This window comes from Uranotaenia lowii, chromosome 2 (assembly GCF_029784155.1).
Source record: "Uranotaenia lowii strain MFRU-FL chromosome 2, ASM2978415v1, whole genome shotgun sequence".
Classification (NCBI taxonomy): Eukaryota; Metazoa; Arthropoda; class Insecta; order Diptera; family Culicidae; genus Uranotaenia; species Uranotaenia lowii.
Genome location: NC_073692.1, coordinates 50,451,433 through 50,472,360, shown reverse-complemented (window position 1 = coordinate 50,472,360; position 20,928 = coordinate 50,451,433). Strand labels below are relative to the sequence as shown.

The 20,928-nt window shown below is 35.1% G+C and overlaps 2 protein-coding genes across 4 annotated transcripts in view; one reads left to right on the top strand and one right to left on the bottom strand.

Annotated features, from left to right (window-relative positions):
- LOC129745353 (uncharacterized) overlaps positions 1-20,794 on the bottom strand; it is a 113,214-nt gene extending 92,420 nt beyond the window's left edge. For 2 of the 3 annotated variants that reach the window (XR_008737120.1, XM_055738375.1), the window contains exon 1: positions 20,481-20,791. The gene's annotated coding sequence lies outside the window, so the exon portion shown is untranslated. Of the gene's footprint in view, positions 1-20,480 lie in introns of all 3 variants that reach the window. The other variant, XR_008737119.1, reaches the window with a different exon arrangement.
- LOC129741375 (aryl hydrocarbon receptor nuclear translocator homolog) overlaps positions 13,057-20,928 on the top strand; it is a 23,237-nt gene continuing 15,365 nt past the window's right edge. Inside the window, exon 1 of the mRNA XM_055733100.1 lies at positions 13,057-13,075. Coding sequence (XP_055589075.1) covers positions 13,057-13,075 — 19 coding nt within the window. The remainder of the gene's footprint in view (positions 13,076-20,928) is intronic.

Sequence of the window (20,928 nt, the reverse complement as noted above, 5' to 3'; positions counted from 1 at the left end):
TTAAATGTTCAATTAAACCTTTTAGAGTTATGTTGAGAAAATGGTGCTATTCCAGCCTCATTTTTACGAACAATCGGCAACTTTCTTCAGCTCTCACTATATGCAAATTTATCATCAGGGTTTTGTCTATGAAACACAGTAAAAATCATGTGTATCCACTTGTATCGAAGGGAAGTACATCTATAATAATGTACATTTTAATCTTAATCCGTCCTAGAGTGTCGATATGACACTATTGGAAGTTGGTAGGCTTGTAACTGTTTTTTCAGACGCACCCAAATATTTATAAAAATCTTCTGGGTCCCCCAATAAATTTATGAAACGCTTCCTGAAAGCCCTGACAAAAAATTCCTCTAGAGATCTAGAGTGTTAATTTGACACTTTTCGCTTTAAATCGCTACATATATCTCGTTTGTTCCTCAATCGTACAAATTGAAAATTTTGTACAAAATTTAAAGTTGTGTAAACCTTGTAACGTAAGGTAAATATGATACTCACAATATTCATCACAATCATTGATTTTGATTCAAGATCAAAGGAAAAAAATTGATGAAACATGCAACGTAAAAAAGACGAGGTCATTTATGTACCAATAACTAAGTGCATAATAAATCTGATGATAAAATTAAAAGCTTAATGTTGGAGATATATATGTTACTTTTTAAAAAAGATTATGGCCACAAAAAATGCAAAAAAGAAATGAAAAAAACCGTACTTTGCAATCTATCATCCGCCGAAATTGTTTCAGTTACTGCAGAAAAGTTTGGTTAATGGATTAAAAATTGACGTACATAATTCTACACATCATGTCATCATTAGAAATTACGAAACACATTTTTGACGAATTTTTAAAACTATTTGTTAATATGCATTTTTTTTTTACACCTAAATTTACTTTTCACTTGATTTTGGGTATGTAAGGGCAATATGTTTTGCAATAAAATCAACTATATCTATCGAATTTACAAATTGCCTATGCACTACTCTATGTGAAAATATAAACTTAATTTGTATTTGTATTCTACAAACGTACACCTTTATGTCACAACTAGAGATGTACCGAATAGTGGTATTCGGCGAACGGCCGAATACCGAATATTGACCTTTTCAACTATACGGCCAAACGAATATTCGGCCGAATATTCGGTCGAATATTCTATTAAGTTTTTAATAAAAAAAAAACTTTTTTTGTTTTTAGTCGATTATTCTCAACCAGATAATATTATCGGATGATATATTACAAGATATTTGTTAAGAAGGGGTCTTTGTTGTTGTTGTACGTTTATTTAAAGAGGGTTTTTAGCCTTAAACTTTTACTCTCAGTAGGGGTCTTTCTAATTTTTAAAATGTCACCAATAACTGAAAAGATATCAGATGACTAGTCGCTTCTAGGGCGTTTATCACCTAAGAGATTGCGTTCCTATGGAATCTGGGATAAAATATGTCGAAACAGGTGCCAAGCTATTTGAAATTATTGATATTGAATTAGATGAAGGTCGAATTACAGCAAAGTATCTTCAAAATAGTTATTCAAAAGATAGTTGATCTTTAACCTTAAGCATACCATACTTTCAACCACACGTATCCACATAACCAGGCATTCAGGACGATTTTTGAAAAAAAATTGAAAAAATTCAAAATTTATGTATCTTTTCAAATTTTTGTTATTGAACACAAAATCTAAAAAAGTTTAAGAGGAATTAGAGTTTTTTATTTTATTTAGCAAATAATCTGAATAAACCTGAGCAAAACTCGGGAAGTTGTAAATAATATCTGGACATCCCGGCCGGATTTGACTTATCTGGATTCTTTACTGGATTTATGAGCAAGCCTGAATATATCCAGAAAATCTGGAAAAAACTATAATCAAAGTATAAAGCGATACCGTTCAGCATTCTCCTGAACGATCTACAGTGAAAGATACGCGGACACACCCTAAATGTTTTGCTGAAACCATAAGTTTTTAATGATTGTGAAGCTTTTACAATATTACTTTTGGATATTTGATAAATTATCCAAAATTATTTGAAAAATTTACAAGTCTGTAGTAGATATTCGGCCTATTCGGCCTATTCGGTCGAATACTTAGCTCAACTATTCGGTGAGCCGAATATTCGGCTTAACGGGTTTTCTGCGGTATTCGGCGCCGAATATTCGGCCGACCGAATATTCGGTACATCACTAGTCACAACCAAGGTTTTTGATACACTAGGTTCTCCGACTTTCACAGTAAGTAGGCGAGGAGTGAGCGGGGCTCTCAATGAGTTTGTTTATTTTTTGCTCAGCTTTTCGGTGGTTTGTTGGTAAACAAACTTCATGAGTTCCGTATAGTTGCATAGCCTACATAGACATAATGGCTGAATCGGGAATTCGATATTCGGTAACACCTCCGGTAACACCTCCACACTATACACACCTTGGTCACAACCTAATTGTGATAACTTACACCTATTGTGATAAGTGTTGACTATGGAGTCCAAAATAAAAATGTTTCGGCTCACGTTCACCTAATTCAACTAATTTTTGAAGGTCAAAAGACGCGGTTGAAAAATCGTTGTCGTAAATCTCCGGCCGGTTTGCCGAAGCTTTTTTTCCTTTTGGTCCTAATTCTTCACGTTTCAGATTGATGGTAAAATCGATACCTTTTCAGTCTTCGAGGGGGGAGTTGGAAGACAACCGGAGTTCAAATCGTGTGGATTGGTGAGGGTGGTTCAAATTTCCACCGAAACACTTGCCTGACTGACTGGCTGGCTGGATGGTAAATTAATCAGAGAGTGTAGCGAAACGGCGCCACCTCTTCGAAAATGATGACGTAACGGATTGTTTCGAGGAATGGGGTAAATTACGAACAGCATGTAGACATGTAGGTATGTGGTAATTTTAATAGCTATATCGAGCTCGAGACATGACGTCTCCAGTGAGCCAAACTAATGATTGAGTTGAGAAATGAAATTTACGCCTAATTTGACTTGGGAGGTTAGAAGTTGGTTGATAGTATGGGGGTTAACCTTCTGTCCGGGATAATTGAGAGTTACTTTTAGTCGATTAGAAGGTACCTTATTGAATCAAGATGCTCGATTGTTCGTTGGAAACGGAAAATTTAATTACTGAGAAGACGAGTCATGGTTCCAAATATTCAATTATAAGCTTCCTTTAGATCTTATGTCAGGTGTAGAGCAGTACCGAATAATTCTTTTTTTTATTATTACTATTTGGTGATACATTTTTACGAATATTTTAAAAACAAATGATAAGAGCGTATTTTATATTTTTTTCATGTCTTCCGATTAAACGATTTTTAAATGTTTTTGTATGCATTATTTTCTACAAAAATGAAAATTTAGCTTAAACTTAAGAGACCTTGATCAATTATTTTGGATTGCAGATTCGATATATGTAGTTTCGTATAGAAAAAAAATGAGATGAACAACTCTTCCTTAATTTAGTATTAAATATCCGGGCAAATCCGGATATAACCGGGCAACCTGACAACCTTAATGCAGAGTAAGGAAAATAATTTGTTAAATGATTAACTCTAACTATTCACAAAAGACTCAAAAGACTCAGAAGACTCAAAAGACTCAAAAGACTCAAAAGACTCAAAAGACTCAAAAGACTCAAAAGACTCAAAAGACTCAAAAGACTCAAAAGACTCAAAAGACTCAAAAGACTCAAAAGACTCAAAAGACTCAAAAGACTCAAAAGACTCAAAAGACTCAAAAGACTCAAAAAACTCAAAAGACTCAAAATACTCAAAAGACTCAAAAGACTCAAAAGACTCAAAAGACTCAAAAGACTCAAAAGATTCAAAAGACTCAAAAGACTCAAAAGACTCAAAAGACTCAAAAGACTCAAAAGACTCAAAAGACTCAAAAGACTCAAAAGGCTCAAAAGACTCAAAAGACTCAAAAGACTCAAAAGATTCAAAAGACTCCAAAGACTCAAAAGACTCAAAAGACTCAAAAGACTTAAAAGACTTAAAAGACTGAAAAGACTCATAAGATTAAAAAGCCTCAAACAACTCAAAAGACTCAAAAGGCTCAAAAGACTCAAAAGACTCAAAAGACTAAAAAGACTCAAAAGACTAAAAAGACTCAAAAGACTCAAAAGACTCATAAGACTCAAGAGAATCAAAAGGCTCATAAGATTAAAAAGCCTCAAACAACTCAAAAGACTCAAAAGACTCAAAAGACTCAAAAGACTCAAAAGACTCAAAAGACTAAAAAGACTCAAATGACTCAAAAGATTCAAAAGACTCAAAATACTCAAAAGTCTCTGAAGACTCAAAAGACTCGAAAGGCTCAAAAGACTGAAAAGCCTCAAACAACACAAAATACTTTAACGAAAAAAAACTCCTGGAAGATTTCTGCAAATATTCCCCGAACACTTTGAAAAGACTTTCAAAAGACTTTAATAAGACTTCATAAGGCTCATAAAGACTCGCAAAAGATTTTTCAAAGACTCTCCAATGGCTCTCAAGTTGCTCTCAAAAGACTCGTCAAAGATTCTGAAAATATTATTTAAATACGTTCCAAATACTCTTCAAATGCTCAGAAAAGACTTTGGAAACACTCTCAACAGAATCTTAAAAAGATTGTTCAAAGTCTCTTGAGTGCCTGCTGAAAGTCTTTTAGAGGTCTTTCGAGAGTCAGTTTAGAGTCTTTTGAGAGTGGTTTGAAAGTCTTCTGGGGGTCTTTTGAGAGCCTTTTGAGAGCCTTTTGAGATTCCATTGAAAGTCTCGAGAAATCTTCTGAGAGTTTTATGAGAGTGTTATAAATTTAGACTTAAGCTATGTATTGTGAGCCTACTGGGTTGAATTATTTTACTGAATCAGTAGACTTCCGAAAATATTTTATGTTTAGTTTTATGAAAGTCTTTTGAGAGTGATTTGGGAGCCTTCTGAGAGTCTTATTTTTCTTTATTTTTATAAGAGTCTTAGAAGACTGTCCAAAGATCCTCGTAAATAAGACACTTGAAGGATTCAGATAAAAAAAACTATGAATAGATACTCAAGCAAGACTTATTTTAAAAATTCCGAAAGATTATCAAAACACTAAAAAAAACTCTTGAAGGACTTTCTAAAGATTCTCAAAAAAGTTTGTTTAAAGAGTCAGTTGGTTTTTAGAATTCTAGCTGACTAGTCGACATCTTTTCTGATGCGACATCGTAGTGTGCCGTGTGAAGCCTAGCTACTGTTAAAATTTCTCTTTTGTTCGAATCAAGCAATAGTAGATTTCAACTTGAGGGATAATGGCAGCCAAATGGAGGAAGAGCGTACCAACATGCTGCGTATCAATTTGAGAAAAGCTGAGCGATTTCTGGAATATTTTAGTTCTTGGGACTAAAATGAATGTTGTTTCGGCAAACGTCTTGGCAATGTACAAGGAGCCCAAGGAGCATTGTGTCATTTGAAGTTCAAAATGGAGGCGCTGCTAGAGGAAACGCTGCAACGGCTGTCATCTTTGATGAAGTTTTCTTTTGACGATAGTACCTCAGAAAAAAATGACATTTTCTGCAGCAACTACAGCCAAAACAGAGGTTGAAAAAATTACAATGCCGATCGGAGCTATCTATGTGAAATGCGCTGAAATCTGATATGATTGCTTTCCCATCACTGGCGTAAAGACTGCAGGTCAAGGTTGCCAAATTCTGTGTTTTTGTCTAAAAAAAAATTCTGACTTTCTGTAATTTTACACAAAAATTTTGTGATGGTTTTCTGTGATGAAAATAGCAAAAATTTCTTCGAAAAGTCATGAAAAATTGAGTCTGGTTTAAGTTTTACTCAAAAAACATTACCATCATGTTACCATCACAAAACATCATGTTTTTCCAAAACAAAGTTAAAATCCAAAGTTTGTGTCAACATGAAAATTATAACTTTGAAAATACATACAAAATTTAAAAAATCTGTGAAATCTGTGAATATTTCAAAAATTCTGTGTTCTGCCGCTGGCATTCACATTTTATGCCAATGACGTTGAAATATTGAGAGTTCATGATTGGAGTAAAAGCTAAATTTTGGGTTTTTTCACGTGCAGAATAAATTTGACTTCGTGAAGTTTAAAGAAGCAGTTTGTAACAATTGCACTCTAGGAGCACTGTGTTATTTTGAGATTTTCCGTTGCATTTCAGTTGGAAATGTCGATTTTACAAACATGGATTGAGTTTGTTTGAATTGACATTAACATGAAAATGAGATACGTCCGAATTATTTGTCTCTCACACCTGGAATAGACCATGTCATTCTCACGCACTTCAGTTAGAATGGCAAAATATGCTATCGAGAAAATTGGTGTTCCCATTCAACTGACAGCTTAGATAGCATTCAATCAATGTCCGTTAGAATCTCAGCTAAATGCAGCTTTGTGCGTTTTTGACAAGTTATATATTTTAACGGGAATGACTTCGAACAACTTTCCTTAAACAACCGCCAAATAGCAGGGAAGTTTCCTGCTTCAGAAACCTGGAACGCAATGAAATGAATATTATTACCGTTTCGTTTCGGGAAAAGTTTGCCAAGGCACGTAACCACAATGTCAATCACACTTCTGAAGTATCAGTAAAGTTGTTCCTGGCCCCGGAAACAATAAAAACGGAGCTACCAACAGGACGCACAAGATTTATTATATTTTATTTATCGTCTTGCCTTGTGACACTATGTTAAGAGTTCCTATATTTTTTTTTGTTATTACTATCTAAACCTATGTAAATTTTACCTATTCGAAGTTTCAGTTCTTTACACTATTCAAATAGAACATGTTTGTCGAAGAGGATTAAAAAACTCTTTCCCCAACAGATTAGTATTCTAATTTTATCACAGCATTATGCCGGTGTTAGGGTTCAGCTTCATCAAAACCAACTCCAGCGTCCAACACGCAAAACTAATCTCATCCAATTCCGCGTGAAATTGTGTAGTTAGTATGGAAAACAAGACGCTTATCCGCACACTTTCCCATTTACATGGCAAACATGACGATGATGTTTTTGCAACCAGGAAGATTATATTCTGCACCAGTTACTTATTTGAACAAGCTGGTTGGAGCAAAGGACAAGTATGTGTGTCTAAGTGCGATATCATTTGTACAAATGGATGAAAATTATTCGAGCACTCTCTGCATACAACGGACCGGAAGGATACACTGTCGATGAATTCGCGCTGGAAATGTCGAGAAACGAGATGGTGAAAATCAAGGCCGGAGCCATTATAGATGAATTGCAAATTAGTCATACTGCTTTCAGCAGCAAAGATTAACGCTAATGCAAACATCATTTGTTCCACTCCTGATTAAAAATCCAACGGCGTGCTGAAGCTATTGCTTATTTGGAATTCTTTTTTAATGCTGACAAAAAAGCAGATAAATTGTTCTGAACGTTGCGAGTAGCCTTAATTTGAAATTTTAAAGCATAACAGCTCTCAATCCTAGTTTTTGTCTAACTGTGAAAACTGCAATAAATGCCCTCTTTAAAGTTTTCCAAGTTTAAAAAAAAATTTTGTATCCAAAAACATGACTTTCGAAAGTCGTTCGAAAGTATCCGTTCAAAAATATATCTTACTTAAAAAAACATCCAATTTCGATTTTACTTCGCTGAATCTTATTTTGAAAGGACCGATTCTCTAAACTCAAATTTGAGTTTTTTCCCTCCAAAATTCAGTTCTGTAGTATATAAGAATGATATTTTGAATGTACACTGCCATGAAATTACTTCATCCCAAAAGGTGTTCAAAAATAAGTGTTAAAACATGTCAGAAAATTGGCTCACCTTCGGCGGCATTTAGTCTGTCTTAGTCACTGTAAGACATTTTATTCTACGAAAATATAACGATCACAAATTGATTCTAATTCTTAATTGTCAATTTCGATCTACATTTAAATAAACCTTTTGAATTGAAATTCAAATCTTGACACACAAAAACACTACCTCGTCTTTGAAATTGTTTTTTTTTAGAGAAGTGTATCTCAAGCCTGCTCATTTCGGATGACGTTTAAACAACTAATTTCTGCTATGTGTTGTTGTTTACAGTTGCATTCAAAAGTCTGTGTGCCGTGAGCTCCAATTTTCATAATTTTCGTGAAAATGAGAAGCATTTTCCCGAAAAAGCGTGAAAGTATCGTGGTGTAATGGTGTAATTTCCCAAACATTTCGCTGAGTCAATTGACCACTTTGGCAAAAAGTAGACGAGAGTTGGTTGCGACGAAGTTGGTGAAACGAGGCCAAATTTTGACAGCTGGCTGTTGGCTGGCGGTTGATTGGCTGGGATGCCAGGTGCCTTTTTTAGTAAAACACAGTTATCGACCAATCGTCATAAGATTGCTCAGACACAATTTTTTTTCCTGATTTTTGCTCAGAGTACACGGATTTTTCGACTTTTCATTATTGAGTTTAGAAATCAATTTATATGTATAATATATTATTGATTTAAGCCAGATTATAAATGAAATCTTTCTTGTGTGCATTGATATTTCATTACAACTTATTTTCGTAAGATAGGAACGTGTGTTTTATGTTACAGTAAACTAAGGTGAATAGAGACATCACGGAAGAAATGACAAAGCTGAATTTGACACAATAAATGTCATTCCCCATCGCTCATACACATAGCTAAATCTTCGAATTATTATCAATTTTAAGGTCTTCGCTTGTGCACAGACATATCCAAATTTCTTTCTTATACACCTGGCATCCCTGGACCTCCTTTTTTCGTAAACACTTCAGCCAGCTGTCAAAACTTTTTTTCAATTTGGCTGAACGTGCGATTTGGCAGTTGAAATAACCTTGCCTAAAGACTATGGTTTGGAGAGGAAAGCAGCTTCGTGAACAAAAAACATCTGGGCGGAAATCGAGTCCGGTGGACAAAACTTTGGACCGGAAAGTCAAGTGTGCTTCCGCCAGTAGGAAGACTGCCTATGTTCGGGAAGTAGCAAAAAAGTGGAATCCGCTCCCCGCACCATCCATTGTGCCAAGGTAAGATTGGGTCTAAAGGCATATAAGAAGAAGAAGAAGCCGAAGGGGATTCAAAAATAAGCTGCTTCCGTCACACTGCGGTATGAAATTTCCCCACCTCCCCCCTAGGAATGATCACCCAGTACAGTTTTGGGGCATCAGTTCGCTACTCAAATGAGACCACTTGGTACCATTCCAACAAAGTCCAGATCGTACCGAATGAGATGCATTCGCCAAATTGTCCACAAACGAAACCGATTGAAAGTTTTCGGGCCCATACCAAATCGTATTTGAGAAACATGTGAAGCCTGCAGAACTTTGAAAAAGACTGAAAAAGTGGTCAGAATCATAGCAAATTAGTCTGTGGTGAAGCTTATTAGCAGTTTTCGTTTGAAAATTCGATCACTGGCCTACGATTGAATTGAATCTTATGTTATATTGATTCACTGTTAAAGAAAACTATAGAGAACAAAAAAGGTGAAAAAAATTTTTTTGCTCTTGATGGATGGCGTGGGAATTAATGAAAGACGTCTTCTTCTAAGATAAGCTTCTTTATTGATGGACGTCTCGATCTAATCTGACACGATAACAAAGATGAAAACCGTAGCCTTCTAATTGAACTAAACTAAGCCAACTTGATCAGATCTTATTCTAAGCTTAACTAAACCCTACACTCCTGAATTGTGTTTAAACTGTTCATTTTAAATCGTACTTAGACATAATGGGACACCCTATATTACTAATCACTTTGATAATAAAAATAAAAAAAACATTTACATCATTACAAATTTTATAGGTACGGATATGAAATATTTTCTAAGAAACCATTTACAGCAATTCATATTTTGATTGTGGTGAGAATAAAAGAGCTAAATTTGAATAATTTTTGTGCCGTGAAACTTTTGTAAATATGTCAAAATTATTTTAGATAATTCTGCACTTTTCTGAAATAACTTTCAAATTAAAAAAAAAAAACGTTTTTATCTACTTTCTCCAAGACCACAAGCAATTTAGACTTCTGCGAAACAGAAAAAGTTATATTTTCTTTTCTTATCTCAATACTGTAAAATGATAGGTTTTGACGATTTTTAAAGAAAATATTAACTAAATTGAATTTATAGATATTTTCAAAAGCAAAAATGAATTCATTTCAACAGACTTCAACAAATTTGTTAAATGAAATTAATTTTTTTATATTTTCTTCAATAACGTCACAAATACTCCAGATTTTTGAAAACTGAATTTAACTTTTTCAGATCAATCATAATTATCATCAAATTATTATTCCTTAATTGAATAAAGCATAATAAACAAATTCCAAATCAGTTTTTTTTTCTTTCATGTAGAACTAACATCAGTTATCAATGATTGATTTCACTCAAAACTGATTCGTTTTCAAACTTATAAACTTCATATCACCAAAACGAGGGGCGATAGACAAAATCTGACTACAGATTCGAGTTCAGGACGCAAAAATCTACCATCAAAATGCTGTCAAATGCTGTCTTTTTGGTTTATCAAATGGTTTAACATTTTTATTGAAAAAAATTCTTTCTAAAATGTTAAAACTTGTCGTTTTCGTCTTCATAATATATTTTAATTCATGAAAAGAGTTTAATCGCCGTTAGTTATCGTAATAAAAGAATAGAAAGTTAGAAAAAAATGGAAGAATATTGGAAATGAGCGAGTAGAATTTAGTTAGAAGCATTTGCATCATATGACATCAAATCGTTGGAACAAATTTTCATTTGTATAATCTTTAATTGTTCTTACTAAAATAACATAACTTTTACCGATAAGGTCGATTTAACAAATTTCATTGTATAGTAATTTTAAAATTTTTATATTAACTTACCGAATTTTATAGTCTAACTATTAAAAAAAACTTGAAATATTTTTTAAAAGTTTGCATTTTTTTGCCGACACTCAATTTCATGTTTTGAAAACATAATCTTGGAAGCCTATAAAACTAAATTTTTAATAAACTTAGTTTCTTGCTATTGTTCTTTCCAGGACCCAATATTTCAATTGACGGTGACGAAAGTAGCTATTTATTTTGATAACTGGTAGAATTTGAATTTAAAAAAGGATTTTAGCTCTGACTTTAATCCTTGGCACAAATGTTTTTTTTTTCTTAACGAAATTCACAATTAAAATCGTGATTGAATATTATTTCAAATTCAAAATGTTACAAAGGAATTTTTAATCAACTCTTCAATTGAAAATAAAGAAAGCTACCTAATGTAATTTATAATGATTTATAATTAACAGTTATAATCATTTTGCAAGAAAAAAATCATGGCTGATTTCTGAGATGAACTAAAATTTATTTTAGAATTCGGATTTAATTTTTTTTTCAAATTCAGTGTTATATTGTCCAAAGTTTTAAATTTTGTTTTTGGGTCGTACTAATTGGAAATTTTAATTGGCATTTGTTTTCTGGTGTTTGGTAAAATTGACTTAAAATTTCTAGCTCAAAACAAGGATCATTATTTTGAATGATTTATTAATAATTTACCCAAAAAATTTGAAATGATTTGAAACTTTGATTTTCATTTATTTTGAATCATGTCAGTGCATTTTATTATTTTTAGAGTTTGTGTGATGGTATGAGTAAGATCTTGGTTTAGAAATCAATTTTCTTGTTCATTGTGCATTTTTGCTATTGTTATTATTTCTAGCTAACCCGAAAGACTTTTGAAGGTTACTAGAAAGTCAGTAATACACATATTAGGCTCTAAGAGCCAAGAAGTTTTCTCAAATCCGGTCAAAATACCTGCTCAGGAAGTAATTGAAAATATTTTACCTGAACGAAGTATGTATGAGAAAAATAATGCCTGAAATGATAGATAAGTCATTTACCCATATTATAACATGAACGAATTCAATATGCAGGAATATGGTAAAGACCGTTTTAAAATTTGGAAGAACCATCACTTAAAATTCATTCTCAGTGAGTGTATAGCAAGGTGAAGTTTATTGACTTGATTTGTTCAACTTGTTCTTTTAAACAACTCACCCTAAATAAAGTTTTCCAAGATAATTGTATTTTTTTTTCAAGAAAATTTAATTTATGAAACAATGAACAAGAAAAACCGTATGTAAATGACATGCCAAGGTTTTTGTTCTTACTACTTTTAGTGTGAAAAAGAAAATCTGTCTGGAATCATGATGTACAACACCAATATTTCATGTCGGTCAAGAGCTACATAGATTGACTTTAAAAGTCAGCATAGAGTGATGGAAATGGCGGTAGAAAAGGCGTGTTTTCTTCAATCTGCAAATAATATTATTTTATTTTGTAAATAAGGTAAAAATACGAAGTTTGTATACCAGAATCTTGAAAAAGTGATTTTTCAACATTTCGACGAGATTCACAAATAGTCATTGCCTAGATTTTAGGAAAAGTCAGTCAAAAATAACAATAATCATACGACGTTAATTTTTGCCTCAATAAGTTTATGTTGCTGAAAAAGTACTAGAAAAAATATGTTCCATCTGTAGTAGATTTTTCTAGAAAAAATTGGCTCTGAGATGTAGTTTCTCCGTAACATGGCGACCGTCAAAACTTTTAAACAAATTCCAGCGCACACTAATAAATGAGATTTAGTGCCTCCAACTATTTAAGAAAGGAAGAAAGCAATACCTCATAATGCAGTAACTCCTAGACTCAAAGGCCAAATAAATAACCTTATTAGAGGTTATTCAAAACGTTAATTAGCATTACTATACATCATAGAACTTTTGATGATTACATGCTAAAATTTTTAATAAATTTCCATCAATTCGAACTGCTGAAAGCGTTCAACATGATTTGTTTTGCTGACATTTCCAGCTCTTGTTCATTTTTGCTGAAATTTTTCAAATAGTTGATCCGTATTGCAGAAAAATCAGCAACCAATCTGTCAGATTTGGAGCATGTTAATGTAAGTTTGTAAAATTTAAGTGAGTGATAAATGGAGTTCTTCAAACTTGGTTTCGTATTACAAAAAACAATACTTTAAGGCGAAACATTCGGGGAGAAGATGGTTTAACTAACAGTTTACAACAAAGCTGACATTTTCTTAAATAATAGAGTATTTAATCAATTTGTGATAATAACTGGAAGATGACATGACGAAGCTGCTGTTGGGTATGGCAACATTCAAAGACAAGGTTTTTAACACGCACACATACATTCATAACCATAAATTATTTCTCACATACTCGTAAACAATCAGACGACGCCTCAAATTGAGAGTTGAACATAAGTGGCTCCCTCTCTTGAAGGATAAATTGTGCATCACAGGATTCAACACCATAAGCTAGCAGACTGCAAAGGGTAGGACATCCTATAGCTGACAAACGGGTGTAATGGACCTGCTCACAACATTCGACACTGTCAATTGCACCGACTATCGGTACGAGAACTCTGAATGGATTCTGCCTGCCAGTGACCCATAAATCACACAGCTAATGAATGTCCAGTGAGGTTATTACAAGCGTAAATATTGTAGGATAAACGTATGATGGATAAGCTCGATTTTAAACTCTTATAGGACACTTTTACATGTGTACTACTCTATGAGTGCATGTTGGTTGTTAATAAATTTATCTAACGGATTATTGATATTCAAATGGATGCATATCTCTATCATTTGACGACGAAAGCCAATCTGGAATAAAAAAGCAACATCTACATACATTTTTTTTGAATTGATAAGCTTCAAAGTTGCTACATTTTAAGGAGAGAAGAAACTGTATGTACGTATTATAAACAGTGACATTAAGTCCTGAGTCCCGAGGCCATGACATGAAAGAATATCGTTGAAATTATCATAAATACCACTAGGATGCGATGACGCTGCAAACACCGTCGCTTGAAACCCAACTGTTCCTCTATTATATTTTTTTCTCTTTTATTTTGCTCTTCCATTGCGAGAAAAGGTGCAATGTGTCATTTTCCGTGGTAACCTCCAGCAAGGAGTGGTTTCGACTCGCTCGGAAAATGCTTAGCCGTCAATGTACCCAGTTGTAGATTCTTTTTTGCCCCCATTCCACAAAAAAGCACAACTCCCACATTGTATGTAGATAAGTATTGTACGGAAAACCGTTGCATGTCAAAGCCCGGCACCAATCGGATGGCCCATTAGACGACTGCACCTTTTCGCAAGATGGCTCCAGAGACCGAAACTCGTGGGTAGTTCTCACTGACGACGGCCACAGACTTTGTGCTATATCAACAGCAAACTCACGCTTTGGATGGAAGTTTGCATGTGGTCTACAGGTGCCTCAGCCATCAACTGCAGGAACCGCGAACGGAACTCGTCTGGAATAGGTACGGTACCTAGAAAAGACTCGTCGTTTGTTGCTTTGCACTGGTACAAAGTGCGCAAATTTTTGTTCCTAAGAAGTTCGTGACAGATTTTTTATTTTGTTCCTAATTGACATGGCCATAACTTTTGAACGAGCTTTTAATAGAGGACCTCGATTTTTGCACAAAACTAGTGGTAAGTATTATTTAAAGAACACAGGAATTGAATTGCAAAACGGAAATGCGTGAAATGTTTTTTTTAAATCTTTAAACATAATTCCAACAATAAATATATGAACCAAGGTGTGTATATAAGGTGTTACAGTATATCAAATTTCCGATTCAGCCATTTTGGCTATTATACTTGGCAACTGCGGAACTCATGGAGTTTGTTCACCAATCAACCACAGAAAAGCTGAGCAAATAATCTTATGTTTGTAAAGCCTACTTATTGTTAAAGTCGAAGAACCTTGTGTTTCGAAAAACCTTGATATGAACATTCGTACATTTCAGTATTTACCACGGTACCGTGGTTGAATTAAAGGGAATCTTTCGATTGCTTTGATTCAGTAGAACTATTACACCAAGAAGGTTCACAACACACATTAGGGTTTTGTTTCTAAAAGGTGAAATAACTGACTTGTTTCAATATGTGAAACACTTTAATTCCACATATTTTCTCAACTGGCAGCGCTATTGAAACAAGGATGAGTTCTGTCGATAATCCCAAAGGTTAGACTTGGGGCGATGTCATACTCAAGCTTCAAAGCGTTGCTTTGGATCGCTTCCTCACATGCGACATTGAAAAAGCGCAAACCTGACATGTTGAGCACCTTGGAAAGCTAATGCAGAGGGGTTTTAAAGCAAGACAAGTTGAATTCCAATGTGAATTTAGTTTTGTCTTTTTTGTTGTTTTGAACCAGTGATTTTGGGTTTAAAGCACAATAATTTAAACATTCGTTCTACTAAATAATATCTCAATCAGTGAGCACATTTCTCATAAATTCTAATTTTCGCAAAAACTCACCCTTAAACCCTGGTTCAACCTGAGTCGATATTTTATTCCCTTATTTTCATTTCAATCTTCTTACTTCGGCTTATCATGTGTTAAAACGTGGTAGAAATTTTTCGTCAGCTTTTCAAATTAAATATTTACATAAAAAAGTTGTAAATTCTACATGAAAAATCGTAAAAATATATGACAGGGCTGATCTTTCAAGCCCTGTAGTTTTTCAACGAAAAATTGAGATTTATTATCAGAAAATGGATAGCAGGCGTTGACTTAAAAGAAGTCAAAAATTTTAGTTTTGTGAAAAATATTGATCTTGTTGAAGTGAAAAAGTGTTATCGAAATCTTATTCAAGTGATTCACAAGCCATGGTATGCAGTAAAAGTTTCTGACGATTTTTTAGTATACAATTCTGTTTAAAGTTCTGATCCATAGGTTGAATCAAAGCTGTTACATTTGGAGGCAAGAAGGCTTTTGAGCTCATCATTCTTATGATATGCAGAGCAATTATAAACTAACATTATAGTGTTCGGGCACGGCCGATGGGGGGGTTACTTTACTACACGGCGTGAAAGTTTTAAATGATACAGTTAATGTTTTATGATTGATTTCATCAGGATTATTTAGAAGTAAAACTTTTGAAATATTACCCGATTTGGTCCCCAATTTGTAACCCTAAAATGCATCATGGGGGTGACAAAATCGGGGATTCGCTGTTTTGTACATTTCTATAGCTCGAAATTTGTTTTTTGCAGGTGGATCGCTCTAGTTGTAGCAGATGGTATTCTTGACGACTCCTTGTTTGGACGAACTGATTTCGAAGATCAACAGTTAGAGCTGGCAACGAGGCCAAACCCCCCACCAGAAATTGCTGCGTGGTGCTGGTGGTTCAACGATTTGTCAGTTTTGAAGTAATGAAGTTTGTGATTTGAAATATTTTTGTCTTCTTTAACATGAGAGGAAAAAAATATGGGTTTTCGGATCCAATTATTTTTTTTACAAAACATTTGCTCTGATCAGGATGCTGCAATGAGATTTACTTAAAGTTAACAAGTAACTCGATGTGATTAGAGATGATTTTTTTAAAAATAATTTTGTTTGGCGATAAGTGTCCAGCTCTCCCCAGTATCGTTCATGCTGGTTAGAGGACCAAGTTTGAATTTGGTTTATGAGCCAACATGGCGATATTGGGCAGCCGGCTCTGGTCCGCAAAATTCCTTTTCCTACCCAGCTCTGGCGAGTTCGCCGACGCAATCGTTTCCAAAAATTTCCTTATATCCGGGTACCCATAGAAGGTTTAATCCGTTGCCTTCAGCAAGTTCTTCGATTGGTTTCCAGCATGCGATTACCAGTCCGGGAAGTTTTTAACAATATCTAGGCGTCTACAATTTTTATTGGATCTATGGGTAAGCCTGAGTATAATAAGAAAATCTGGAATAAACAAGAATCAATGTATAAAGCTTTCTACAGTGAAAGATACACGCATACACCTAAGATGTTTCACTGAAACCATAAGTTATATAAACTATCAAACATCATTTGAAAAATTTGAAAAGTCTATTATAGAGTGAATAGCACAACTATTTGGTAAGCCGAATATCCGACCCAACGGTTTTTGGGCGGTATTCGGCGCCGAATATTCGGTACATCTTTTATTAAAACTCTGTGTACCGTAATCCGGGGTAATATTGATCACTTTTTTTTAATATTTTTCGAATATATTTTCTGTTAAGGGGAATGTGGCATGTTTCATATTTTTAAAACCAGTACTGAACCCCTATGAACGTAAAACATGGTTACAGAATTTTATTGGACTACTTTAAATTTTATTTAAAAATCGATTTCGTCGCTGTTCAGGTTTTGATGCTTTGGGGATACATTGATCATTCTCCATTTTGAGTTTTCTTGATCAAAAAGGATACAAAACATCTTCATAGTTGTTTAAAAATTCTAATTTATCAATTTTACCTTGCTTTTTGACGTTTTCTTTTAAAACATTTATAATCGAAAAAAACAATGGTGCTGCATACATCTAGGGGCTAAAAATTATAATACAGTAAGGTTTTTTCTTACACTGATACCTAAGTACCGCGTAAAAAAACGGGCAAAGAAAACCGTGTTAATTCCCGAAAACCGTTTTAAAAAAACTGTGCTAATTCCCGAAAACCGTGTAAAAAGAGACCATTCAAATTCCGCAGCTCAGAAGTTCTGACACTTAAGACCTGAGACCTGAGACCTGAGACATGAGACTTGAGACTTGAGACTTGAGACTTGAGACCTAAGACTTGAGAATGTAGACTAGAGACATGAGACCTGAGATCTGAGACCTGAGGCTTTAGACATGACACCTGAGACCTGAGTCCAGGGATCTGGGATCTGAGACCTGAAGAATGAGACCAAAGACATGGGACATTAGACCTGAGACCTGAGACCTCAGTCTAGAAACCTAAGACATAAAACACGAGACCTGAGACCTGAGACATGAGACTTGAGACTTAAGACGTGATACCTGAGACCTGAGGCATGAGACATTAGACATGAGGCACGAGGCATGAGACATGAGACATGAAATATGAGCCCTGAGACAAGAGACATGAAACATTAGAAATCAGACATGAGACCTGAGACATGAGACCTGAGACCTGAGACCTGAGACCTGAGGCCTGAGACCTTAGACCTGAGACCTAAGACAGGAGACATAAGACATAAGACATAAGACATGAGACCTGAGGCATGAGGCAAGAGCCATGAATGATTAGACCCGAGACATGAGACTTTAGACCTGAGACAAGCTACTAGTGTTAGTACCGCGAGAAATCATTTTAGCTCCGATTTCAACTTTTGACCGGTCAAGTGAAAGGGTTTGACTTGTAGGTTACGAAAAATAGTGTCGTGAGTTCGCTAGTTCAAGCTACTAGTGTTAGCAACGCGAGAAATTAATTTAGCTGCGATCTCAACTTGCGATGCCTCTCGTGAAAGGGTTTCACTAGAGGGGTCGCAAGTTGAAATCGGAGCTCAACTAATTTCTCGCGGTACTAACACTAGAAGCTTATACTAGCGAACTCGCGACACTATTTTTCGTGGTTGTACTCCATTTACCCGAAAACCATTGCTCAGAATGAAAAATCCCCAGAATTTCAATCGCCAGAAAGAACCATTCCCCAGAATTTTTTTCCCCAGACGAACCATTCCCCAGAAAAATTTTCGCCAGAATGTACCATTTCCCAGAAATTTTTTCTCCAGAATGATCCATTTACCTGAAATTTTTTCGCCAGAAGAACCATTTCCCAGAAAATTTAAAACATTTATTCTTACTAGAAATTATTCAAAAAAAAAAAAAAAAAGAAATTGTTACTAAAAAATGGGGTTTCATAACTTTATTTTTTTGCGGCAAAGCTGCAACCAACGAGGATGAAGGGGCTGAGGCGGCACAAAGCCGCCGAAGCTCTCAAATCCGAGGTGGCCGCCGACCCGCCGACCCGCCGTTGGAAACGGCGGCCCCATTATATTGGTCTAGGTCTGCGGGGCTTCCTAGGTCTGCGTGAAACCTAGGGGTGATCCCTTAGCCCCGTCCGCCACGCGACAGCGTGAAGGACAATATTTCTTTAAAGTTCGAACGCGCAGCGTGAGGAGTCGGATATCAAAACGGTTTTCAAAGGACCATGGGTGGCATTGAATTCCAGTACCCAAACTACAAAACATAATATCGGTTCTGAAATAGTTTTAGTTGGAAAGTTTCAAACAATTGGTTTCATTTGAAAAATAATTTTGAAAAATTTAATTTCGAATCATATGAAATTTACAAGAATTCATTAGATTTAACAGCACAAAAATAAAAAAATAAATACAAGAGGAAATAATCTGGGATTTGTGTCATTCTGGGAAATGTTCGATTCTGGGAAAAAAAATTCTGGTAAATTCTGGGGGCATTCTGGGGAATTTATTTTTGGGAAATGGTTCATTCTGGGGTTTGATTTAGGGTATTTGTCATTCTGGGGAAAAGTCATTCTGGGCAATAATGTTCGGGTAAATGGGATACAATCATTTTTCGTAACCTACAAGTCAAACCCTTTCACTTGACTGGTCGAAAGTTGAAAACGGAGCTAAACTAATTTCTCGCGGTACTAACACTAGTAGCTTGTACTATATTTTCTCTCAAAAACCATGTTAATTCGCGAAATCCGTGTAAAAAAAACCGTGTTAATTCCCGAAAACCGTGTAAAAAAGCCGTGTAAAAAAAACCTTGGTGTATAATTATTTTCAAGTTGAAACTCTGAGGCTAAGAAAATGTTATTAAATTGCATTAATTCGGAATCATTATAAAGAAATCTACGAAATTCAACAAATACCTATGGAATCATAGAAATAGTGTTTTGAGAAGGATAGCAATTCAATTAAATTTGCACTTGAATAAATGTGTTTTGATAACTGTTGGAAAATTTTCACATCTCGCATTCCAACGCATAAAAGAAAGAAAAGCTCCGAAGCAAAAACACAACACAAACATTCCTCGACATATTCCTGCTGCTGCACATTCCTGTACCCAAAGATTAACAATCGATTTCTCTCAAACTTGTATCCTGCCCTAAGCTCTCTTTTTCCCATTACACACATAACATTGTACCTATGTCCCCAAGTTTAAGCTCAAGTTTTGCGCGTTCTCTTTGTGTGCTGTAAAGTTCGACTCTCACTCAACATCAGTCATTCTCCTGGCTAACCTTCCACCACCCCCTAGTTTTCGAATGGGCCGAAAAAGTAAAACCGAAAACGGCTAACAAAATTACCACCCTCTTCCGCTCAGTGTGTTGTTGCCACCCATCCATGACACAAGAGAAAATGCGAAAATGCGACGAAAATTCTTGTTGTTGTTTTCTTTTGTGTTTGTCGGCGGCCTGTCCGGTGTGTGAGCTTTTCGCTTTTCCAACCCATCAAACCGGATTCGGTAGGAACAATAAAACCTGCCGCCGATTATTCGCAAACAATCAAACGATCCCACGATGTGAGCGGTCAGCAGCGGCTGGATAAATTATATACTAGTTTATTGACCCAATTCGGCCCATTCGTGATAAGTTGGACGAACAGGGGTATGTTTTTCACCGCAAGTGAACATTTTCCTCGGACCGGAAACGGTTCCGCTATTGAATTATACGCTGGGACAAAGGTCTCACTGGGCTGAATGTTGGAAAATTGTTTACAGCTGTATCATTTGGTGGTCAATAATTAAATTCAACTCACCTATTGCCTGGACTGGCGATTGAAGAGACTTGAAATATCCTCTGGCACAATGATGTTTTTTATCTGTTTTTACTTTTTCAATCGATGATTTTTTAATCTTCACTAAATGGCAGCCGTAAGAGAAAAAAATATTCTCTGTTTTCGTCACATCAGTTTCGTGAATTTTTGATGGCTTGCATCACTGCACACAAATCTTCATCTCAAATCACATGTTGAAACATCTATATTATAGAGGAATTTCATCAGGATTCATCCTTTACGGTAACCTTTGAGAAAGAACAATCCACTTCGAATGGATGAACAACTGAACAACTTTTTCACAATCTTTCACGTTTTGCTCCTTTAAGTATGCAATACTTTGGAATTTCTTGAACAAATTTCATCGAATGATTTCACTATTCGAGACCTGGTTTTCACTTGGAATCGATTTTCTTAACTACGCAGTCAA